The sequence below is a fragment of the Cetorhinus maximus genome, chromosome 19 (assembly GCF_964194155.1).
Source record: "Cetorhinus maximus chromosome 19, sCetMax3.hap1.1, whole genome shotgun sequence".
Classification (NCBI taxonomy): Eukaryota; Metazoa; Chordata; class Chondrichthyes; order Lamniformes; family Cetorhinidae; genus Cetorhinus; species Cetorhinus maximus.
In genome coordinates this window covers 35904533-35929923 of record NC_135897.1, presented here as the reverse complement: position 1 = coordinate 35929923, position 25391 = coordinate 35904533, and the positions used below count along the sequence as shown (strand labels likewise).

Genomic DNA, 25391 nt, shown 5'->3' with positions numbered 1-25391 from the left:
CACTGTGGTGGAATGGATCCTCCTTTTCTTTCACGTCCCAATTTTCATTACAGTATTCCACCAGGTGTTGCTGTGCCTTCAGCTGTCAAGGCCCTCAGCTCTGGAATTCCCTCCCCAAATCTCTCCACCTCTCACCTCTCTTTCAAAGATGCTCCTTAGAACCTACCTCCTTAGCGATGCCTTTGGGCATCTGCCCTCATATCTCCTTATGTGGTTTGATGTCAAATTTTGTTTGATAATGCTCCTGTGAAGCAGCTTGGATCATTTTATTATGTTACAGGTGGCATATCAGTGCAAATGGTTGTTAAAACTGGTTGTTGTTATACCGGTTCCCATAGTGCAATTGTTTGCTTTAGCCTGCAACTTTCTCTGACATCCTGCTATGACCTTTGATCTCCCTTCCCTAAAGACTTCTAACTCTCCTCCTTGAATCTTCCTTTCTCTGCTCTACTTTCCTTTCTTCATTTAGATATCCTCTCCTCTGCCCCAGCTCACTCTACCTTTCACCTCCTGTTTCAGCCTTCTCAGTAAATCTTCTCTCGTTGCCTTTTTTATCACCCTTTACCCTTGCAGTCCTATGTTGGACCTGATTCAATCATTTTTCACCTTCTAATCATCCTCGTCTTGAATGCTGCATTTAGTCCTGACACCCCATGTGCAATGCCACAAGAATCGGCGTGTAATTTGTTAAAAATTTGACATCTACGGCACTGCCTACAAAATGTTACTCCCTGTTTATACTAGAAATTGCCAGCATAAACTTGGAGCAGTGTTCTTACACACTCCCATTGGTGGTTCAGGCAGTATACTCCAGTCTGTACTTCAGAGAAACGCTTTGATCCAACCATCTCTACTTCACTGCTTTCCAAATGCTATATATTTTGCTATTTAACTATAAATGACAATATATCAAGTGAAAGGTTTCATAATAATAAAGCCAGAATATATGACTTTATAATGGTGACTGAATTTTGTTCCTGTGTGATGGTCTTAATAGCCAGCTACCCTTAATCTTGCTTTTTCTTAAGACTGGTAGGAGAAATTGAATAGCCCCTGTTAAACTTGTGCTGGCAGCTGTTTTAATTGATTGCTGTGTGCAGCAAGCACTATCCACAGTGTTCACTGGCTGAACACTGATATTTTGAATGTCTAGCACTACTTAAAGACACCCTGCCTACCATCATGTGCTGGAATACATGGTGGGAGTCATTTTTGACTTGAATATGTGCTGTCAAAGGATGAAGAATAGCTGAATATGGTAGACAGCATGCATCAAGATATTTTGGAAATGCACTGGAGACCTTAATGGAAGAGATGGAATGGAGAAGTAATGTTCTATATCCACAGGGGGCAGGAGGCTCTCCAGACATGTGCTCAGGGGACAATGGGAAGAAACAGCAGTTGGGGCCAATGCCAGGTGTGTTGTTCCACTAACATCCGTGCAGTACAAGAAGAAGTTTAATGATCTTAAATGAGTTGTCAGTGTGAGTGACTTAATCTTCAAACTGCAACATTAGCCTCATCCATTGCACAATTCAATATACCTCATACTCACTTAACAACAATGCCCATCAATCAGCACTGTTAAAAGCCTCACACCCACAACTCACAACTCACACCTCACACTCGCAGCTATTCAACCATGACAGCCACATCTCTCAAACGTATTGCACAACACTGACTAACACAATTCCCTGTTTCTTATAGACAAAAATGGTGCATAATAGGATGAAGCAGGAATGAACTGGAAGTATGCCTGCATATTTTAACACCGATGGAGGGGAGAATGCTGTCCATCATGGGAAAGGGCAATAGTGAAGTATTGGCCACTAGTGGCACCGAGCAATTGATGAAGAGCAAATCCACATAGCTAATCCTCCCTCTCTCACCCTACTTCTCCCTCATCCATCTAGAGGGATGCATATAATGTATTTTCTTCTTACTTTCTCTTCTCTCCTCATGAAAACCAAGCATTAATCATTGTTCATATCAGATATCCAAGTCAAGAACTAGAGCCTGCTCAGTCAGTTGAGAAAGAAGAAGACAGTGAAATTGAAGACACCAGTCACTTAATCTTACACTTGCAGCCACTTGCTCAGGTGCTAATTTACAGACTAGGAGAGCCTTCTCCTAGCAAGGTCTTCACGTAGCAAGGCACCAGGCCCAAGTGAACAGGAGTCAGGGTGGGGAAAGGATTGCGCAGACACCCCTCCCCACCCTGGCACCCTAGAGTTTCACACTGATTGACATCCTAAATTGGCCTTCTCTGCATGCTGCCGGTAGTATCTAGGTACGCGCGCGCAAACCTCTTTACCAAGATGATGCAGCTTCCTGCCAGAAGCATGAACACCATTTTCAGGCATTAGGGGGCAGATTAATGTTGAAAAGTTTTGGGCATAATTTGGTGGGTCTTAAGGTATTTGTATTCTTAGGTAGTTCAACAGTAACTATTTATTACCTACTGGAAACTATATATGTAGGTACAGTAAAGGTCCAAGGTAGGACCTGTCTCCATTCTTCTACACAAGGCTCTGTCCACAAATTACTGTTTGGCAGTACTCAGTCCTACATTAACATTTTATGTGCCAGACCCTTATACTATACCTCCCCCAAGTCTTTATCAGCATATTTACAAGTTACACCAGTTTTGGGAAGATTCAGGGCAATGCAGGCATCTCTATTCAAGAGAGATAAAGACTGTTTATGGATGACGTACATCAGCTCAAAGATTTGTTTGCCGCCATACCTGAATGGCTCCAGAATCATGCATATGGAAGTCACATTCCTCTGGGCGCATAAAGTGTCGTGTCTGTTGTTCATAGCCAGAGGTCTCTCAGCCATAAATCCTTTCAACAATGGCTGCCTGGATCGACTGATTGGAGTCTTCCCTGCTTCAGCATTATGTTCTCAGGTCTTGGCAGTGTCAAATCCCAGCTTTTGCTGTGTTTTAAAAGCTGTCTACTCAGTTGTGATTAATCTTTAATTAATTTTCTCTCTCTCTTTGTTTGGAGCGAGCTCGGCTGCCACGTGTTCAGGTGTCGAATGGGGAATCGGGTTTCTCAGGCTACAATTTAAACATCAACTCTGACCACTGCAGTATTTAACTTTTTTCAGGACTCGTGTTCTACAGGAATTTTACATTTTTAGCTCACCCCGAATAGGGCTGTTGACTCTGCACATTCTGGGTATTGAAGCTGGACTTCCACAGGGTTCAATGGAGTCTTCTACTGCAGTGAGGAATTTAAAATTCTTGTCTTCAGTTTCTAAGCCTTTCTTTAGAGTTTTTTCTCTGGTGATTTCCTTCTACTCCTTCAATTCTTGGGCTTTTTTTCAGCTCAGAATGCTTCTTTGATTTTCCTTCAGCTTTCCAGGGTCTTAATTTTCTCCTGCAGTCTCTGCAAGGTTTTGAGTTGTTCCATTCGCTGCTACTATGTTATAAGGTGTTGGCCATAGTTGGTAGAGTATTAAGGTATTCTTAGTCCTAGGTGTTTCAACAGTAATTATTTATTACAGAAACTATATACGTAGGTACAGTAAAGGTCAAAGCTAGGAGCAGTCTCCATGCTTGCTTCTACACACGGCTCTGTCCAACACTGAACCCTAGGTACAAGTCATGTGTTCTCTTACATCACTGTGTGGACGGTTACTGTACTCAGTCCCACATCAACCCTTTATGTGCCAGACTGTTACACTACAATTAATGCCTAAAAAGCGGGTGCTATAGAACCCACTTTCTCCCATGAAATTTGGTATTAACTCCCCTTATATAATGTCACAGGAGACTGAATAATAACATAAAACTAAATTATTATATAGAAAGGACAGAATCTATGATTTTAAAATTTGAAATGAATTCCACCTGCATGCATGGGTCTAATTATCCCCTTTCCACCAACTATACTTTATCTGAGGACTACCCTTAGCCACGGCTGCCAATATAAAGTAAACTTCTGCATGAAAATACACATAAATCATGTGCATGAGAAAACGTAGAGCCTGCAGAGGTAAGCCTCACTGTAGGCTAGCACTAATTAGATTTCTCCTTTTTACCAGCATGTGCAATGCACTCTATGTGAAACGGAAGTAGGTTAATGTACACTTGAGTAAAATCATTAAAAAGTCAGTAATGTTATGATCTACAACCAACATTCCAATACTTACTGTTGTGCTAAGAGTTCTTGCCTTGCAATGTTTTGTCTCTGATGGTTAAACTATAATGGTATTAAAAGATGTACTTACTGCCCACATACCAACCAGCCTTCTAGTAACAAATGGGTCAAAATTCCAGTAGGTAAATGGAAGGAATGTGATGTAAAAGATCTCCTGACCCAGTGCAGCAGCGAATCGGAACAAGTAGTAGAAAAAGTAGTTCTTCACCATATATCCTGGCTTTTCCTGTAAAAATGTAAAACTTCATGAACCCTTGATCTTCATTTCCTTTTTGAAGCAGTTGAATTTTTCCTTGTCCCACACTCAGTAGATGCTTCTTATATCTTTATGATTATGCAAACAAATAACAGTGTTTGGTCCAATCAGTTCAGCTTTCCCTTTGTCAAGAGGTAATCCAACCATAAAAAATACTTAAAGAAATTAAATCAGCTTATGGAAAGCAAATGCAAATTAAATGTAAAATAAATGTTGTTGTTTGAGATGCTTGTCTTGATACAATCATTGTGTTTCTTTCTGTCCCTATGTGTTGAGGTTTAATATAGCTTTAGTCTTTCAATGGCTTTTTGAGGCCTGAAAGACTTACTTGGTGAGAAGAATTAATTTGAATCTGCTTTTGTGTGTTTCAAAATATCTTTGTTAAAGTAACATAAAATGTTAAAATATGATCATTTTACTTCATTCATTAGAACCAATTGGAAATATTTTTTATTGCAATGGGCTTCAAAAAAAGTTCTTGTGAGAAATTAAAGGATGAACTGCAACTGTAGTACATTGACCGAGAAATTCCTAGGAGCTACTTCTATTGCACTGTCATACTCTCACCAGAAGCACAGCAGAAACCCTGTACATAGGAGCATAAATAGGGTTCCTGCCACAGCTTTGATGCAGCAACACTGGAAACTCAGGAGCAACTCTGCGGAATTTCTGACCAATGTACTCATAGCCACCCAATACTAATATGCTGCCTATTAGACTTGGTAGTATGCTGCATTATTTTATAACATCACTGGTATAAATTACAATAACACTGAGTTATCAGTGTATCATTGCATCATTTTTTTTTTTACCTGATTCATTATATGGTACTAACAGCACAGAAACAGACCATTTGATCCAGCAGGTCCATGCCAGTGTTTACGCTACACTTGAGCCTCTTCCCACCCTTTGTCATCTAACCCCATCAATATATCCCCTGTTCCTTTCTCCCTCATGCAATTATCTAGTTTCCCCTTAAATGTATCTATGCTACTCGCCTCAACTATTACTTTTGGTAGTGAGTTCCACATTCTAATTACCCTGGGCAAAGAAGTTCTTCCTGAATTCCCTATATATGGGATATATTAGTGGCTATCTTACATTTATAGCCCTTAGTTCTGGTTTCTTATGAGAATGAAAACTTCATCTCTACGTTTATGCTATCAAAATTTTTCACCATCTTAAAGACAGGTCACCGCTCAGTCTTCTCTTCCCTAAAGAACGGAGCCCCAGCCTATTCAATCCTTCCTGATAGGTTTAAACCTCTCAGCTCTGGCATCATCCTAGTAAATTTTTTGTGCTTTCTCAAGTGCCTCTATATTTTTTATATAATTGGGAGACCAGAACAGTTCACAGTACTCCAAGTTTAGTCTAACCGAGGTCCTGTACAAGTTTAACATAAATTCTCTGCCTTTTCAATTCTATCCCTTTAGGAATGAACACAATGGTGTTGCTGTTATTAATGGCCTTATTAATCTGCATCGCAGATGTGTACCTGTACTCCCAGATCTTTCTGTTCCTTATGCCTTTTGGACAATTTTTTCCCCAGGAATATGTGGTCTACCATTCTTCCTACCAAAATGTATCACTTTAGCTATATTGATGTTAATGTTCCATTTACATGCCCACTCTGCAAGTTTATTAATTTCCTGCCGAATTTTGTTGTAGTCTTCCCCTATATTAACTATAGTCCTCAAATAAATGAATTAACGGCATAAATAGAGGTTAATGGGTATGGTCTTATAGTCATTAAGGAGATGTGGTTACAGGGAAATCATAGCTGGGAACTAAATATTCAGGGCTAGGTGACTGTTTGAAAGGACAGGCAGGAAGGAAAGGGTGGTGGGGTAGCTTTGTTATTATGAGATGGAATAAGTACGATAGCAAGAAAGGATCTTGGATTGGAAGATGTAGAATCCATATGGGTGGAGGTGAGAAATAACAAGAAGACACTAGTGGGAGCAGTCTATAGGCCTCCGAACAGTAGCTATACAGTAGGAGAGAGAATAAATCAGGAGATAATGAGGGCATGTAAGAAAGTTGGTACATTAATCGTGGGTGACTTTAATCTTCATGTAGATTTGGAAAATCAAATTGGCAGAGGTAGCCTCGAGCAAGAATTCATAGAGTGTATTCAGGACAGTTTCCTACAGCAATATATTGTAGATCCAAGCAAGGATCAGGCTATTTTGGATCTGGTAATGTGTAATGAGGCAGGTTTGATAAATGATCTGAGTAAAAGATACTCTAGGAAACAGTGACCATAATATGGTAGAATTTAGCATTCAGTTTGAGAGTGAGAAACTTGGGTCAGAAAGAACTGTGCTAAACTTAAATAAGGATAATTACAAGGGAATGAAGGCAGAATTAGCTGGAGTGGACTGGGATAGGATTTTAGCAGAAAAAATGGTTGATGAACAATGGCAGATGTTTAAGAAAATAGTTAATGACTCACAACAAAGAAATGTCCCAGTGAGGAAGAATGATTCAAGGAAGGGAATAAACCAACTATGGTTAACCAAGGAAGTTAAGGATAGTATCGAATTAAGAGAAAAGACATACAATGTGGCAAAGATTAGTGGTAAGCCAGAGAATTGGGAAAGTTTTAAACAACTAACAAAAGATGACCAAAAAAATAATAGAGGGAGAAAATAAACATTATGGGGAAACTAGCAAGTAATATAAAAATGGACAGTAAGAGCTTCTTTAAATATATAAAAAGGAAGAGAGAGACCAAAGTGAACATAGGCCCCTTACAGAATGAGGCTGGGGAACCATAATGGGAGTTATGTATAGGCCTCTGAACAGTAGTCAGGATGTGGGGCACAAGATACACCAGGAGATAGAAAAGGTGTGTAAGAAAGGCAAGGTTACAGTGATCACGGGGGATTTCAATATGCAGGTAGACTGGGAAAATCAGGTTGGTAGTGGATCCCAAGAAAAGGAATTTGTGGAATGTCTACGAGATGGCTTTTTGGAGCACACTAAGGAACAGGCAATTCTAGATTTAGTGATGTGTAATGAGGCAGATTTGATAAGGGAGCTTAAGGTGAAGGAACCCTTAGGAGGAAGTGACCATAATATGATAGAATTTACCCTGCAATTTGCGAGGAAAAAGCTGGAATCAGATGTAACGGTATGACAGTTGAATAAAAGCAACTACAGAGGCATGAGGGAGGAGCTAGCCAGTATTGACTGGGAGATGAGCCTAGCAGGAAAGACAGTGGAATAGCAATGGCAGGAGTTTCTGGGAGTAATTTGGGAGACACAGCAAAAATTCATCCCTAGGAAGAAAAAGCATACTAAAGGGAGGACGAGGCAACCATAGCTGACAAGGGTAAGTCAGGGACAGCATAAAAGCTAAAGAGAAAGCATACAATGCGGCGAAGAGCAGTGGGGAACCAGGGGATTGGGAAGCCTACAAAGATCAACAGAGGACAACTAAAAAAGAAATAAGGAGGGAGAAGATTAAATATGAGGGTAAACTAGCCAGTAATATAAAAGAAGATTGCAAGAGTATTTTTAGATATATAAAAAGGTAAGAGAGAGGCAAAAGTGGACATTGGGCCGCTGGAAAATGAAGCTGGAGAAGTAGTAGTGGGGAACAAAGAAATGGCGGAGGAACTGAATAGGTACTTTGCGTCAGTATTCACAGTGGAAGACACGAGTAACATTCCCAAAGTTCAAGAGAGTCGGGGGACAGAGGTGAGTATGGTGGCCATTACCAAGGAGAAGGTGCTAGGAAAACTGAAAGGTCTGAAGGTGGATAAATCACCTGGACCAGATGGATTACACCTCAGAGTTCTGAAGGAGATAGCTGAAGAGATAGTGGAGGTGTTAGTGGTGATCTTTCAGGAATCACTGGAGTCAGGGAGAGTCACACAGGACTGGAAAATCGCTAATGTAACCCCCCAGTTTAAGAAGGGAGTGAGACAAAAGACGGGAAATTACAGGCCGATTAGCCTGACCTCAGTCGTTGGTAAGATTTTAAGAGTCCATTATTAAGGATGAGATTTCAGAATACTTGGAAGTGCATGGTAAAATCTGGCAAAGTCAGCATGGTTTCATCAAGGGGAGATCATGTCTGACAAATCTGTTAGAATTCTTTGAGGAGGTAACGAGCAGGTTAGACAAAGGAGAACCAATGGACGTTATCTACTTGGACTTCCAGAAGGCCTTTGACAAGGTGCCACACAGGAGGCTGCTCAGTAAGATAAGAGCTCATGGTGTTAGAGGCAAGGTACTAGCATGGATAGAAGATTGGCTGTCTGGCAGGAGGCAGAGAGTGGGGATAAGGAGGTCCTTCTCAGGATGGCGGCCGGTGACTAGTGGGGTTCCGCAGGGGTCAGTGTTGGGACCACAACTTTTCACTTTATACATTAATGATCTAGATGAAGGAACTGAGGGCATCCTGGCTAAGTTTGCAGATGATACAAAGATAGGTGGAGGGACAGGTAATATTGAGGAGGTGGGGAGGCTGCAGAAGGATTTGGACAGGTTAGGAGAATGGGCAAAGAAGTGGCAGATGGAATATAACGTGGGGAAATGTGAGGTCATGCACTTTGGTAGGAAGAATAGAGGCATAGACTATTTTCTAAATGGGGAAAGAATTCAGAAATCTGGAGCGCAAAGGGACTTGGGAGTCCTAGTCCAGGATTCTCTTAAGGTTAACTTGCAGGTGGAGTTGGTAGTTAGGAAGGTAAATGCAATGTTGACATTTATTTTGAGAGGACTAGAATATAAAAGCAGGGATGTGCTGCTGAGGCTTTATAAGGCTCTGGTCAGACCACATTTAGAATATTGTGAGCAATTTTGGGCCCCTTATCTCAGGAAGGATGTTCTGGCCCTGGAGAGGGTCCAGAGGAGGTTCACGAGAACGATCCCAGGAATGAAAGGCTTAACATATGAGGAACGTTTGAGGACTCTGGGTCTATACTCGATGGAGTTTAGAAGGATGAGGGGGGATCTGATTGAAACTTACAGAATACTGAAAGGCCTGGATAGAGTGGACGTGGGGAGGATGTTTCCATTAGTAGGAGAGACTAGGACCCGAGGGCACAGCCTCAGAGTAAAGGGAAGACCTTTTAGAACAGAGATGAGGAGAAACTTCTTTATCCAGAGAGTGGTGAATCTATGGAATGTATTGCCACAGAAGGCTGTGGAGGCCAGGTCATTGAGTGTATTTAAGAGCGAGATAGATAGGTTCTTGATTGGTAAGATCAAAGGTTACGGGGAGAAGGCAGGACAATGGGGTTGAGAATCTTATCAGCCATGATTGAATGGCGGAGCAGACTCGATGGGCCGAATGGCCTAATTTCTGCTCCTATGTCTTATGGGAAATAATAATGGGGAACCAGCAAATGGCAGAGAAGTTGAATAAATCCGTTGCTTCAGTTTTCATAGTAGAAGACACTAATAGCATTCCAATACGAAATAATCAAGGGGCAAAAGAGGGGGAGGAAACAAATACAACAAAAAATAAATACAATATTACTAGAGCAAAAATACTAGGGGAACTAATGGGGCTAAAGGCTGATAAGTCCCCTGGACCTGATGGGTTGCATCCTAGGATGTTAAAGCAAGTAGCTACACAGATAGTGGATGCACTGGTAGTAATGTTCCAAGAACACTTAGATTCTGGAAAATTCCCAGAGGATTGGAAAACTGCCAATGTAACAGCCTTCTTCAAAAAGAGAGGGAGACAAAAAACAGGGGCAGGATCTTGCCCTTTTCGGGTCGGCTCGGCAGGGGCGGGTGGGGACGGTCGGGTAGCTGACCACCGCCCGCGATCGAGGCCGGAAGGCGATTTCATGCTGGTGGGACAATTAAGGCCTGTCCAGTGTGAAATGCGAGTGGCAGCGTGCGGGCAGGTGACAGTTTGAGCAGGGCGAGCGCGAACTTCAGGCATGTGCGCGAGTGCACGCTTGCAAATCTCCCTGAGGCAGAGAGCAGCCTCAGGGAGATGAACAGATTTCAAAAAAAAGATTTTACAAATGTTGTAAAACGTGTCCCCTCATGTGCCTCTGTCACATGGGCAGGGGCATGTTATTAATTACATTTTAAAATTTTTATTTTATTTTTATTTGCTTTTGGAAACCTCATCCCACCCCTGGGTGAGGTTCCTGAAAAAGTGCAAAGGCCACTTAGCCTTTTCGCCAGCCTGCTAACCATAAGGTTGGACGGGCAGTGAAAATTCTCTTTTAATTAACTTTTTAATGGCCTTAATTGGGCTTTATAATTGTCAGTGGGTGCACTGCTGACTCTGGTGCATACCCGCTGACCAAAACATCGCACGTCATTTTGTGCTCAGTCAGGTCGGGTATGCACCCGCCCACCGAGCTAAAAACTTTACCTCAGGTAACTATAGGCCAGTTTGCTTAACATCTGTCATTGGGAAAATGTTAGAGTGTATTATAAATGGGTGTAATAGCGGGGCATTTAGAATTACATGATCTAATCATGCAAAGTCAGCATGGCTTCATGAAGGGGAAATCATGCCTAACAAATTTATTAGAATTCTTTGAGGAGGTAACAGGCAGGATAGATAAAGGGGAACCAGTAGATGTAATATTTTGGGGCCAGAATATTGCCATCGGCGTGCGGGGGCAGGCCCGACATGCCGATGCGCAAAATGATGCGAGATGACGTTGGGCGTGCGTCCCGACGTCATCGCGCACCATTTAGATCATGCCCACCGAACTGTCAAAGCCTATTAATGCCATTAGGAAACTAATTAAGCCAATTAACAGCTCTGCCCGTCCAACCTTAAGTTGGATGGGCAGGCAAAGAGCCCAAGTGGCCTTCACGTTTTTCAGGAAACCTCATCCATGGGCGGGATGAGGTTTCCTGTAAGTTTTATTAAATAAATAAATAAAATTTCCGAAGTATAAAAACATGACACTGTCACATAAGGGGACATGTTTAAATAAATTTTTAACTCAATTCTTTAATTATTTTAATATTCATTCAAGCTCCCTGAGGCACGGAGCTGCATGCGTGAAAGAGCGCATGCACCAACTCTCCCTCCTCCCCCCGCCCGCCCACACAGGTAGCACTGAGCGCTTCCGGCTGTGCGTCATGCTGGGTGGGCCTTAATTGGCCCACTCACGTAAAATGGTGGCGCGCAGCTGATTACGCACGTCGATCGGCTCCATGCCTGTCCCCGCCCGCTCATGCCCAGCCCACCCAACATAGGTACGTTTCTGGCCTTCGATTTCCAAAAAGCATTCAATAAGGTACTGCACATAAGGCTACTTAATAAGATAAGAGCACATGGTGTTGAGGGTTGGATAGAGGATTGGCTAACTAATAGAAGACAGAGTTGGGATAAGGGGGGCATTTTCAAGATGCAACTTGTAACTAGTGGAGTGCCACAGGGGTCAGTGCTGGGGCCTCAATTATTTACGATATATATTAATGAGTTAAATGAGAGAAGTGAATGTCTACTTTTGCTAAGTTTGCAGGTGATACAAAAATCGATGGGAAGGCAAGTGCTGAGGATGACACAAGGAATCTACAGCGGGATACAGACAGGTTAAGTGAGCGGGCAAAAAAGTGGCAGGTGGAATATAAATGTGGGAAAATGTGAGGTTATGCACTTTGGCAGGAAGAATGGAGGAGCGGAATATTATTTAAATGGAGAAAGACTGAAGAAGGCTGCAGCACAGAGGGATTTTGGAGTCCTTGTGCATGAATCCCAAAAAGCTAACGTACAAGTTCAACAGGTAATAGGGAAGACAAAAGGAATGCTGGCCTTTATTTCATAGGGAATGGAGTATAAAAATAGGGAAGTCCTGCTAAAACTATACCAGGCACTAGTTAAACTACGCCTAGAATACTGTGAACAGTTTTGGTCCCCTTATCTAAGGAAAGATATACTGACATTGGAGGCAGTCCAGAGAAGGTTCACTAGGTTGATTCCATGTATGGAGGGATTTTCTTGTGAGGAAAGGTTGAGTAGGTTGGGCCTGTAATCATTGGAGTTTAGAATAATGAGAGGCGACCTTATTGAAACGTTTAAGATTCTTAGGGGGCTTGACAGGGTAGATGTTGAGAGGTTATTACCCCTTGTGGGAGACTCTAGGACCAGAGGGCATAATCTCAGAGTAAGGGGGCGCCCATTTAAAACAGAGATGAGGAGGAATTTCTTCTCTCAGAGGGTAGTGAATCTGTGGAATTCTTTACCACAGAGGACTGTAGAGGCTGGATTGTTAAGTATATTCAAGGCTGGGATAGACAGATTTTTAATCAGTAAGGGAATCAAGGGTTATGGGGACAAGGCAGGAAAGTGGAGTTGAGGATTATCAGATCAGCCATGATCTCATTGAATGGCGGAGCAGACTTGATGGTCCGAATGGCCTACTTCCTCTCCTACATCTTATGGTCTTATTGTCTTATGGAGTCTTTTGCAAATTTTATCATAGAATCATAGAATGGTTACAAAATCATAGAATGGTTACAGCACAGAAGGAGGCCATTCAGCCAGGCATGTACTTGCTGGCTCTCTGCAAAAGCAATTCACCAACTACCACTCCCCGCCTTTTCCATGATGCCCTGCAAATTTTAAAATTGTACTTCCAATTCCTGAGTCCAAATTGCTTATGTAAACTGTGAACCATTGTGGTCCCACTGTCAACCCTTGTGGAACACCACTTCCCACCCTTTCTCTGATCTACATATATAGTTGAATTTTAATATATAAAAAAACCCATTCTCTTTCATTTCACCAAAGCTCTGCTTACACTTGCACATAAGAAAAATTGATAATATCTCAATTTACATTGATAAAGATGCAAAGCAGGACCAGAATTTCTCCTCTATAGCTTGTACAGAGAATGCACTATTTGAGTCCATTTAGCAAAGAGTGTGCAGATTGTGTAAGAGTTTCGGTTATTACCTCCTTAAGCATACATAATGCCGGATGTATCTGATAAGTAAGGGGACTTCCTCTGAAATCTAAAGTAAATCACTCTGTGGAGTCAATGGATGAGTTTCTGTCTTGACACAGACAGGTGCACTTAAGCGCTAAAACAAGCATATTAGATAAGCCCAAAGACATGCATCATTTTAATATGAACATTTGAACCCTGAACTGTTGGCTTGTAAGTCAAATGAGGAATTCTGTGTATATTGTAGGTAATAATGATCCTGTGCCCCTGCAAATGTGCATCCTACCCCACAATCTTTCCATGTCCAGGAAATGTGATATCCCAATCTTAAACCAATTATAACGCTTTATTAATCAATAGCTTCCTCTTATAATGAGCTATAGACCTTACATTAGATTGTCAGCCTTGGTTCAGTTCAAGCACTTCTGCTTCTCAGTTAGAAGGTCACAGGTTCAAGCCTTACTCCAGAGCGCATAAGGAGGGATTGCTGATGGCAAACGGAGGCTCTATGTGCCCTCTGAGGTGCATGTAAAAGACCCCATGGCACTATTTGAAAAATAGCACGCAAGTTCGCCTGACATTCCTCTGTCAGCCAACACTATTAAACAAACTATCTGGTCATTTCCTCATTGGTATTTGTGGAAGCTTGCTGTGCCAAATTGGCTGCTGGATTTACCTGCATGACACTTTAAAAGTCCTTTATTAGCTGTTTAGCGCTTTGGATGTCCTGAGAATGTGAAGGATGCTACAGAAATCCAAGTTCTTTCTTTCTCTTTGCAGAAAAGGGGGATATAGTGTATATGTTTACAGAAATTATTTTCACGTCCCTTACAATGCCAGCCTCGATTTAATTTATTGGTACAAGACTGGGCTGGTGTACCACACATTGTGCCATTGAACAAGAATGGTAAAAATAGGATTGTACCTCTGACATCGGGATGGCTGATTTATGGTGACTGAGTAAGCCAAATTTGTTTTTGTTATTTGGTTATTTTGGGGATTGACTTCCATCATTCTGTCCATGTTCTCCTCAAAATTTAATCAGTGGCATGTCTGAAATCTCAGCAGGGATATCAGAAGGTGTTGAGTAAAGGGCAGATTTCTCCCGTTCCACCTTTGTGAGAAAGAAGGAAAAACAAATGGATGAATCAAGCTGAATCTCCTGACAGTCGGTTACAGACCAGTATTCATAGAACTGAGAGCACGTTCCTTGCCCATGCTTTTTTGGGGGGAAATGATGTATGGAACAAGGAATTAAATTGGGGGGAGGACATAACTAAATATTTTGAAGCTGGCATGGACCAGAGGGTATCAGATTCAATATTCCCTGCTCTACTAGTGGTTCGGACATCCGAGTTCCATCAGAGTCTCTCAATAATTATAAAACATCAGTCAGAACCCGTTACATGAAGTCTAACAATATTGCAGCTTTGTCTTTAATTATCAGACTGATTGCCAGACATCCAGTATTGAATGAACAGGAATTTTCTCCAATTAAATATTGGAAAGACTGAAGCTATTGTCAGAAACTGCGTTCCCTCGTCACTGACTCCATCCTTCTCCATGGTAACTGTCTCAGGCTGAGCTAGACTGCTCACAACCTTGGTGTTATGTTTGATCCTTAAATGGGCTTCATACCACATAATCCACTCCATCACTGAACATATATTTTCACCCTGGTAACGATGCCTAGCCCTGCCTCAGCCTATCTGCTTTGGAAACCCTTATCCATGCCTTTTTTACATCTGGACTTCACTATTCCAATGTATACTTGAGGTCATGCATAGCTCTGCAGCCCATGCCCTTACTCACATCAAGTTCCATTCACCGATCATCCCTGTCCTTCCTGACTGACATTGGCTCCTGGTCAATTTTGGTTATAAAATTCTCACTCATGTTTCAAATCCTTCCATGGCCTTGCCCTTCTCTATCTCTGTAATCTCCATCCTCACAATCCTCAGCGATTTCTGCACTCTTCTAATTCTGACCCATTTAGCATCTCCAATTTTAATTGCTCCACTATTGGTGGGCATGCCTTTGGCTGCCTGGGCCCCAAGATCTGGAATTCCCTCCCTAACCTCTCTGCCTCACTACCTCTCTTTCTTCTTTAAGACACTCTTTCAAACCTACCAAGCTTTTGGCCATCTGCCCTAACATTGCCTTTTGTGGCTTGGTGTCAAATTCCACTTTATAACACTCCAGTGAAGCATAGTAGGAAGTTTTATTATGCTAAAGGTATGATATTAATACAAGTTGCTACTGTTGTTGTTTTTGTTACCATGAGCTGAATAACTAACTTGCCATTGCTCAGATCTATTCAGAAACCTGTATCATCACTGCCTCTTTTTATACACTTTTTATACACATTTTGGGGACTCAGGCAGCATATTGCATGACACAGAGTCTAAGTAGAAATCCAGAGGATTTGTTGCGCAATTGTCATATTAAGTGTCCTGATTATGTGCAAACTTTAGGCTAACTTTAAACTTCTTGACAGAAAAGATTTCCAGATAGTAAATAATTGACTTGTTCTAAAAGTGTTGAAAGACCTTAGCATTAAAAATTCTTGGGGGCTGTGGGGAGCTTGGCATCAAGGGGCTTTCATCCAACATCCTATCAAATCTCTGGCTGGAGATCAGTGGAACCCCCCCCCCGGAAATGGCGTAAATGGCTATTTACCCTTCTTCTCTGATAATTCCATCAATTTCTCACCAAATCAATCCCAGGAAGTTGTGAGAACCTTGGCAAAATTTCAAGGTATTTGTGTGCTTTTTTTTTCAGTAAAGCTACTTCTAATTCTTGGGCTGTTGCCTACAACTGTAAAAATAATAAAGCATTTTGTATACTGAAAAATGACGAAGAGGGATTATAACGACTACTAAGTATTTTGGAGTCTGTAGTTCTGGCTCTTTATTAAAAAAAATACATACAGAATGTACATTTAGCCAATCAATCTAATCACTCAGTTGTGATGCTACTTCTCAAAACATGTCACAATCTCAATGAATCACTTAACAGGCACACTGAGGCTCCATTCACCAAATCATCTGAAGGAAACCACTGCCGGTGACACAGAACTCCTTCCTTATCACATGTAGATGTCAGCTTAGATTGATTTCAGATTTCGAATATATTGAATCCATAACCCACAACCAAGGAAGTGGCGCTGAACCTTTATACAGCACTAGTTCAGTCTCAATGGCAGTATTGTGTCCAATTCTGGGCACCACACTTTAGGAAGGATGTGAAGGCTTTAGGTAGGGTGCAGAAAAGATTTACAAGAATGGTTCCAGGGATGAGCAGTAACTTTAGTTATGTGGATACACTGGAGAAGTGAGGATTGTTCTCCTTAGAGAAAAGAAGGTTGAGATAAGATTTGATAGAGATGCTTAAAATCATGAGGGGTCTAGACAGAACAGATAGAGAGAAACTGTTCCCATTGGTGGACACCAGTGTCATGCTGTATTTCATAATACTTCTTTGAAGTGCCTTGGCATGTTTCATTACTTAAAGGCACTATATAAATGTAAGTTGCTATTGCTGTTGGAGGCAGATTCAATAGGAGCTTTTGAAAGGGAATTGGGTAAGCACCTAAAGAGAAAAAATGTGCAGGACAAAGGGGAAGGGGCCTAGCTAAGTTCCTCTTGTGGACAGCCAGCACGGACACGCTGAGCTGAAAGTACTGTAACCATTCTATGATTTTCGGACTGGTCTAGGTTTGGAGCTCATTCATAGTTAATGGCTAGGATCTAACCCTATGCCAAGTCAGCCGAGCACTGTTCACCGTATAATATATTTACAATATAGATTTAATAAATACAGATCACTTTTAAGATCATAGACCATAAGACATAGGAGCAGAAATTAGGCCATTCGGCCCATTGAGTCTGCTCCACCATTCAATCATGGCTGATAAGTTTCTCAACCCCATTCTCCTGCCTTCTCCCTGTAACCTTTGATCCCCTTACCAATCAAGAACCTATCTATCTTGGTCTTAAATACACTCAATGACCTGGCCCCCACAGCCTTCTGTGGCAATACATTCCATAGATTTACCACTCTCTGGCTAAAGAAGTTTCTCCTCATCTCTGTTCTAAAAGGTCTTCCCTTTACTCTGAGGCTGTCCCTCAGGTCCTAGCCTCTCCTACTAATGGAAACATCTTCCCCACGTCCACTCTATCCAGGCCTTTCAGTATTCTGTAAGTTTCAATCAGATCCCTCATCCTTCTAAACTTCATCGAGTATAGACTCAGAGTCCTCAAACGTTCCTCATATGTTAAGCCTTTCATTCCTGGGATCGTTCTTGTGAACCTCCTCTGGACCCACTCCAGGGCCAGAACATCCTTCCTGAGATACAGGGCCCAAAATTGCTCACAATATTCTAAATGTGGTCTGACCAGAGCCTTATAAAGCCTCAGCAGCACATCCCTGCTTTTATATTCTAGTCCTCTCGAAATAAATGCCAACATTGCATTTGCCTTCCTAACTACCAACTCAACCTGCAAGTTAACCTTAAGAGAATCCTGGACTAGGACTCCCAAGTCCCTTTGCACTCCAGATTTCTGAATTCTCTCCCCATTTAGAAAATAGTCTATGCCTCTATTCTTCCTACCAAAGTGCATGACCTCACACTTCCCCACGTTGTATTCCATCTGCCACTTCTTTGCCCATTCTCCTAACCTGTCCAAATCCTTCTGCAGCCTCCCCACCTCCTCAATACTACCTGTCCCTCCACCTATCTTTGTATCATCTGCAAATTTAGCCAGGATGCCCTCAGTTCCTTCATCTAGATCATTAATGTATAAAGTGAAAAGTTGTGGACCCCTGTGGAACTCCACTAGTCACCGGCCGCCATCCTGAGAAGGACCCCCTTATCCCATAAAGGTTATCCCCTTTTATTCCGTAAACTGACATTTAACCAAGTTTTATTGAGCTCCTTTTCACATCTATCTGGTTCTATACAAATAAATTGGTAATTCCCTTCAGTGACAGCGCCCCACTGTGAATAACCTGGTGAGCTGATCTGGTTGGCGGGAGATAACAGTTGTTTTTCTCGCCCTTAACAGTCGCCTTATTTGTTTTATTCGACTCCTCCCCATGGCAGCTCTACTTCCCCTATTAGTAAGCTGACTAACTGGAAAGAGCTGTTCGACCGGCTTAAGAATGTCCCAATATCCCACTAGTGCAATAGAACACCTTCTGGTTAAACAATACTTGGTGCAAAGTCCAGAGCGAACATCTTGAAACAGCTATTGAGGGATGGAGGAAAAAGGGGCTTATTCAAGGCGCATTTATTAAAGAAACCCGCGAGAATAAGGAAAAGAAAATGAAATACATACTTTCACAGTTGGCGTATTACCCACCTTTACTGCATATCCAGTCATCCCGCAACCGTCCTCTTTGTCCTGCCTATAGGGATACTGATGTGACCCATTGGTCTTGTATCTCCGGTTTCCATTCGCGCATTCACTGGTCTTGAAGACATTAGCTCTCTCCACCGGTCCTTGACTCCCACTTGCGTTGCCAGGAGAGTTGCTACAGCCGCCGGCCAGTCGTTCTTCAACTTGCAGCAATAAACCACAGTATCTCTGGAAACTGGCAACGAGGTGAGGATCCTGCAGGGACTGGAGGAAAGAGTTCATCATTGTTTTTTTTTAAAAAAACCCTCCAGTCTAAGGTCCGGGAGATCAGTGGTAAGGTGTAAATGGGTATCTGCACTTCTGGAGGTACCTTTCACCTCACGTGGAAAGGCTCAGCTGCACCTGTGAGTCTGACACAACAGGTTTTTAAAAAAAATAAACGAGGAAGTAACAAGCAACTTGGCTCGACTGCAGTCCTAGTGCCCACAGATTTAGGCAGGAATTCATGCTATGCGCGCTGTCTAAATGCTGTCCTATTACATGCCTTCTGGCAGGTTGTGCTGGAATAATAATGGATGTGCAATGTAGGATGTGCTATATTCCCGAATGTGGAAACTGTTACCACATGAAGTAGTAGAGGTGAAAAGAATAGATGTTGTTATGGCGAAGCTAGTTAAGTACCTGAGATAGAAAGAAATAGAAGGTTATGCTGATAGGGCGAGATGAAAGCCAGGTGAGGTGAAGCTCCTGTGCAGCATCAGCACGGCCACAGGGCTGAACAACCTGTTTCTGTGCTGTACATCCTACGTAATTCCTTTGTAACCTGCAGCAAAGTAAAAACCGGTGATTAATTCAGTTGAAATTGCATTAGCCCAAGAGCAATTCAGTTCAAAATATGTTGTCCAAGGGAGGGAGCTTGTCATGTCTTACTGCCTACCATGGGGCCTGCTGCTTTTATTTTCACCCCAGAGACAACATTGAAATGTCCCTATGGTATATATGTATAATAAACTTGAAGTGTGATACATCTGTGGGTGGAGATGTCTCAAATGATTTTCTTCGGTTGGTGTATGTTAACATGTTAAATGTAGGAGCATAGCTTCCTGTGTGTGCTATTTCTAACAAAATATGTGTTCTAAATGAATGAATTGTTTTATGCTTTTGCTAGAAATCAGAAGAAATCCTCCCACTATGGGTAGAATTACCCAAATAAACAGCAACAATTTGCCTACAATTTTAACATAATAACATGCCCCAAGGCACTTCACGTGGGTGAACAAAATTTGACACCGAGCCCAGTAAGGAGATAAAAGCAAAATACTGCTGATGCTGGAAATCTGAAATAAAAACTGGAAGTCCTGGAAAAACTCAGCAGGCCTGACAGCATCTGTGCAGAGAGAAACAGAGTTAATGTTTCGAGTCCATATGACTCTTCTCCCCGTAAGGAGATGTTGGACAGGATTTAGTTCCTGCGAGGGAGCACCACGTCATTTCTACGAGGGAGACCTGACACAATTTAAGTGAACTCGGGCACTTAATTGGCTGGCGTAGGGTCTCCCATAGGATCGAGGACTCCAGAGGGTGGAAATCCCTTCAGGAGCCATGGGAGGCCTATGGTAGTGAGTTACCACTAAATTCCAGTGGGGTCAGGGAAAATTGGTGTCAAGTGATTCATTAATGAGCCTAATTGGCATCCTGCCATCAGCGTGTGGAATTCCCATGTCAGGCCCTTCCTGCCCCAAATTTATTGGGGACAGTTTTCCCAACCCTTGGAATGGGATGCGGGTACTCCTGGCCCGCCCCCATCATGCGCTTAATTAAATTCTGCCCGTTAAGGCAGATGACCAAAAGCTTTGTTAAGGAGGTAGGTTTTAAGAAATGTCTTAAAGGAGGAAAGAAAGGCAGAGATGTTTAGGAAGGGAATTCCAGAGCTTAGGGCCCCAGCAATGGGGCAGCAATGAAAACTAGCAATGCACAAAAGGCCAGAATTGGAGGACTGCAAATATCTGAAGGTTGTGGGGCTGGAAATGAAGCCATGGAGGGATTTGAAAACAAAAATGAGAATTTTAACATTGAGGCATTGCTCATCTTACCAGGTTGGAAATAGACAGTCTTAGGGATGACATGGATATATGTTGGGAATTCATCTCATGGTCAAATATGACACCAAGCTTGTGAACAGTCTGGTTCCACCTCAGACAGTTGCCAAGGCGAGAGTTGGGTTTTGTGTCTAGGGAATGGAGTTTGTGTCCAGAATCAAAGGCAATGATTTCGGCCTTCCCAATATTTAGTTGGAGGAAATTGCTGCTCATCTAAAATTAAATATGTCAGCAAGCAACCTGACAATTCAGAAACAGTGGAGGAATCAAGGGAGACGATGGTGATGTATAGCTAGGTATCATTAGTGTATATGTGGAAGCCAATGCTGTGTTTTTGGATGATCATGCCAAAGGGTAGTACGAGAGGACTAAGGGTAGATCACTGGGGGACATCAGAGATAATTATGCTGAAGTAGGAAGAGAAGCCATTGTAGGACATTCTCGAGCTATGATTGGATAAGTAAGAATGAAACCAGATGAGTGTTGTCCCAACCAGCTGGAGAGGTGTAGAAGGAAGGTAGAAGTGTAGAAGGTGTAGGGTGTGGTCAATCATCTCAAAGGCTGCAAACAGGTCGAGAAGGATGAAGAAGGATAGTTTATAATGGTCACAGTCATATAGGATGTCATATGTGACTTTGGGAAGAGCCATTTTGGTGGAAACCTGATTGAAGAGGTTCAAACATAAAGTTCCTGGAAAGATGGGAATGGATTTGGAAGACAACAGCATATTCAAGGGCTTTTGAGGTAAACAGAGGTTGGAAATTGGCAGTAGTAGCTTTGTGAACAGAAGGTTGGAGAGGACAGCAAATTTGAAGGAGAGGGGACAATACCTAGGGAGAGTGAATCATTAACATTATCAGCTAACATGGGAATCAGAAAGGGAAGCTGGGCATTCAGCATTTAATGGGAATAGGGTGCAGGGAGCAGATGTGGGTCTTATGGATAAGTTGAGATCAGAGATGACATGAGAGCAACCAGAGAAAGATGCAAGTTTAGGAGTAGGAAAGGGGAGAACCTTAGAGGAAATCTGGCCAGGTGGGACTAAGGAAAGGGAGGGAAGCAGCAGAGGCTGCTGATTGAATGGTCTCAGTCTTAGTGGCAAAGAAGTCCCTGAGATGGAGTGCATGGGCCTTTGGAATTTTAATATGTAAATACCTCCTCCATTGCAATAGCAATGCTGGATACGAGGGACAAAATGGTCCTGTTATTTCCTATATTGCCATGGGTCAGAATACAGAATATATATTGAATGACACCTTTCTGACATTCAGATATAGTTTCAATACACCTACTTTACATGCATATATGTGTGGATAGACGTATTGTACATCATCTATTGTTTACGATACCAAGTCAAAGGCATGTAAAAATATGAGCAGGAGCACAGCAGAGCACATCTCCAACCCATTTTCTACTTTACCTGCCCCAATTCCACCAAAATAAAACCAGCAGTGGAGGGAGGGAGAGAAATCCTGGTTCATATTTGTAGCACATAGTGACTAGAGAAAATTTTCCTGGATGTTGATAAAATGCAAGACCAAGTCATCTCAATTCCCCAGTGTGTTACAACATTTTAATATACTCCAGCCTTGGTTGACATGTTTACATTACACCCAGAAGATGTAAGAAATATGAGAACATAAAACTAGGAATACTTTTCAATCGATAGGTCTATTTTCTGGTTGATGTTTCAGATCGAAAATTGTGTCAAAAGTTTTAATTGTCTCCTTTTCAGGCTTACCTCCCCACCTTCCTCCTCTATACTTCCTATAATGACCAAAACAACCATATATCCTCAGAGCTTCATCATAGATTATTCTACATGCTCAGAACATTAACACCATTGTTATACCATAGCTTTTGAGGACCGAATCCGTACATACGTTCTCACGAATTAGGAGCAGAAGGAGGCCACTTGGCCCCTCGAGCCTTTTCTGCCATTCAATAAGATCATGGTTGATTTGAATGTAACCTCAACTCCATATTCCTGCTGACCCCTGAAAACCTTTCACCCCCTTGTTTATTAAGAATCTATCTACATCTGCCCTAAACATATTTCGACTCTGCTTCCACCACTTTTTGAAGAATAGAGTCCCAAAGATTCACAACCCTCTGAGAGAAAAACACTCTCCTCATCTCTGTTTTAAATGAGCGAGCCCTTATTTTTAAACAGTGACCCCTAGTTCTAGATTCTCCCACAAGAGGAAACATCCTCTCCACATCCACTCTGTCAAGACCACTCAGGAGCTTAAAGGTTTCAATCAAGTCGCCTCTTACTCTTCTAATCTCCAACAGATACAAGCCTAGCCTGTCCAACCTTTCCTCATAAGACAGCCTGTCCATTCCTGATATTAGTGTAGTAAACATTCTCTGAACTGTTCTAATACATTTACATCCTTCCTTAAATAAGGAGACCAATACTATACACAGAATTCCAGATGTGGTCTCACCAGTGCCATGTAAAATTGAAGCATAACCTCCCTACTTGTCAATTCAATTCCACTTGAAATAAACAATAATGTTCGATTTGCATTCCTAGTTACCTTCTGTACCTGCACAGTAGCCTTTTGTAATTCATGCACTAGGACACCCAGATTCCTCTGAATATCAGAGCTCTGTAATCTCTCACCATTTAGATTATATGTTTCTTTTTTATTCTTCCTGCCAAGATGGACAATTTCACATTTGTCCACTCAATTAACCTATCTATGTCCCTTTGTAGCCTCCCTATGTCCTCTTCACAACTTACTTTCCTACCTATGTATTGCTGAAAAAGACATTTTTTGTCAGAGCTTTTTGTCTTGCACTCAACAGGACAGTTCACAAGAATTCCAAATTTAAAGGGAACAACAATTTACACTATAGAAGAAGAGAGTGCTGATTGGTAGAGGCATTGCCATGGAGAATGCACCAGTTGATGGTGACTGACAGTTAACTGCCAAACATTGTTTGAAATTTAAACCAAGCAGTTTGACTCTGATTGGTTGAGGCATTTCCTTGAGGGATGAGTCAGTGAATGGCTGTCACATATTTTGTTTACCTGAAAAAGGCACAATGTGTATACATGTTCTTTCTGTCTACAAAGAACAGGGCCCTGTGCATTCATATATAGCTTCCAGTACATGCAAATGAGCCACTCTGTGAGCCCAACTGACAATCTTAAATTAGTTGTCAGCATAATTCTTAACACACTGAGAACTATTTAGCAAATGTTGTCCTGTGGGATGAGTCTTGCAAGCATGGGCTGGTTGGGTACAGTCTGTACCTTGCCAGTTGCAATCAGCAGAAGGCACATGCTGTTTGATATAATTTACCAGTCTTTGGGATGTATGGGCTACATATCTAGCATTACACTGGCACTGAAATTATACACCACATTACTCATTTGTCTGATAGGCAGAATGTCTTTTTGGCTTGATGGCAGCACCCTATTAGTGGCGAATACTACTCGTGTTGCTACTGCATAGTAGCAGCATGAAACAGCTAGCTTTACCTGTTGCTCAGATTTTTGAGATACCTTGCCCTTCCAGCATAATCTGAGGTCGACTGGGCACTTTTCAGGGCCAAAAGTGATGGCCTTAGACCCATTCATGAGCTTGTGTAATATACAGTGTGAAATGTTCTGATCAGGATAGCCATTATCCCGGAGGATGCCTTTGATGCGCTCTATTTTTGCATTAAGCATGCGTGGTGAGCAAATGGCTTGGGCCCTTTTCATGAGGTTGCCAATAAGGCCAATCTTATAGCACATGGAATTATAAGAATCTCAACATGTATATTGACCAGTGAAGGTAGGCTTGTGGTAGACTGTGGTAGAGAACCCCTGGCAGATTTCTCAACTAATATGTCAAGGAAATTTGACTGTTCCATTTCAAAGGTGAATTTGAGCACAGGATGGAGCCCATTAAGACATGTAAGGAAATCATTACATGCAGCTGCAGATTTAAATATTGCAAGTGTATCATCCACATATCAAAAACATGCAGAATTATATAAGAATAGTTATCCTTAATAAGCGTGACTATATCAACAAAATGCATGCCATTCTTAATGATGGCTCCAAAGTCATATCCATTGGACCTGCCGCTCAACATGACCGGATAGCCTTGCTCGAAAGTAAGCGTAACCAATGCTTGCTGGACTTGTATAAGAGCGATGATATATATGACCAGGTTTGTCCACACGGCTCACTGCTTCTGCGTATGTATGGGCTGCCCAAGACACACAAAAGTGATGTCCCTTTACACCCTATCTTATCTATGACTGGTTCTGCACAACATGAATTGGCCAAATCGTTGGGTGAGTTGTTACAACCAGTTTTGACCAAGTTTTCCACATACATGGTGAACGATTCCTTCACATTTGCGAAGGCCATACAGGACTTGCATATCGACAGCAATGCTGTGTCCATATGCTCATTTGACATTGCTAGCCTATTCACCAATGTTTCACTTAAGAAAGCCATAGATATTTGTGCTGCAGCACTATATCATGGTGATCTAGACCCACCACCATTGCGTGCATCTGTTTTCATTGAATTTATGTACTCGGCAACCTGTACATTTCAGTTCAGTTTTAATGTCACAATGCATGCCCAAATATATGGCACTGCCATGGGA

General features: G+C 42.0%; 1 protein-coding gene across 4 annotated transcripts in view; it reads right to left on the bottom strand.

Moving 5' to 3' along the window:
- The window catches only part of sgpp2 (sphingosine-1-phosphate phosphatase 2), a 56000-nt gene extending 36890 nt beyond the window's left edge, over window positions 1–19110 (bottom strand). Inside the window, exons 1-2 of one of the 4 annotated variants that reach the window (XM_078564525.1) lie at window positions 18653–19110; window positions 4240–4395 (exon numbers count right to left, since the gene is read on the bottom strand). In XM_078564525.1, the coding sequence (XP_078420651.1) occupies window positions 4240–4395; window positions 18653–18958 (462 nt within the window). In that variant the 5' untranslated portion in view covers window positions 18959–19110. The remainder of the gene's footprint in view (window positions 1–4239; window positions 4396–18652) is intronic. The other 3 variants (XM_078564526.1, XM_078564527.1, XM_078564528.1) reach the window with 3 other exon arrangements.
- Between the last annotated feature and the right edge of the window lie 6281 nt (window positions 19111–25391).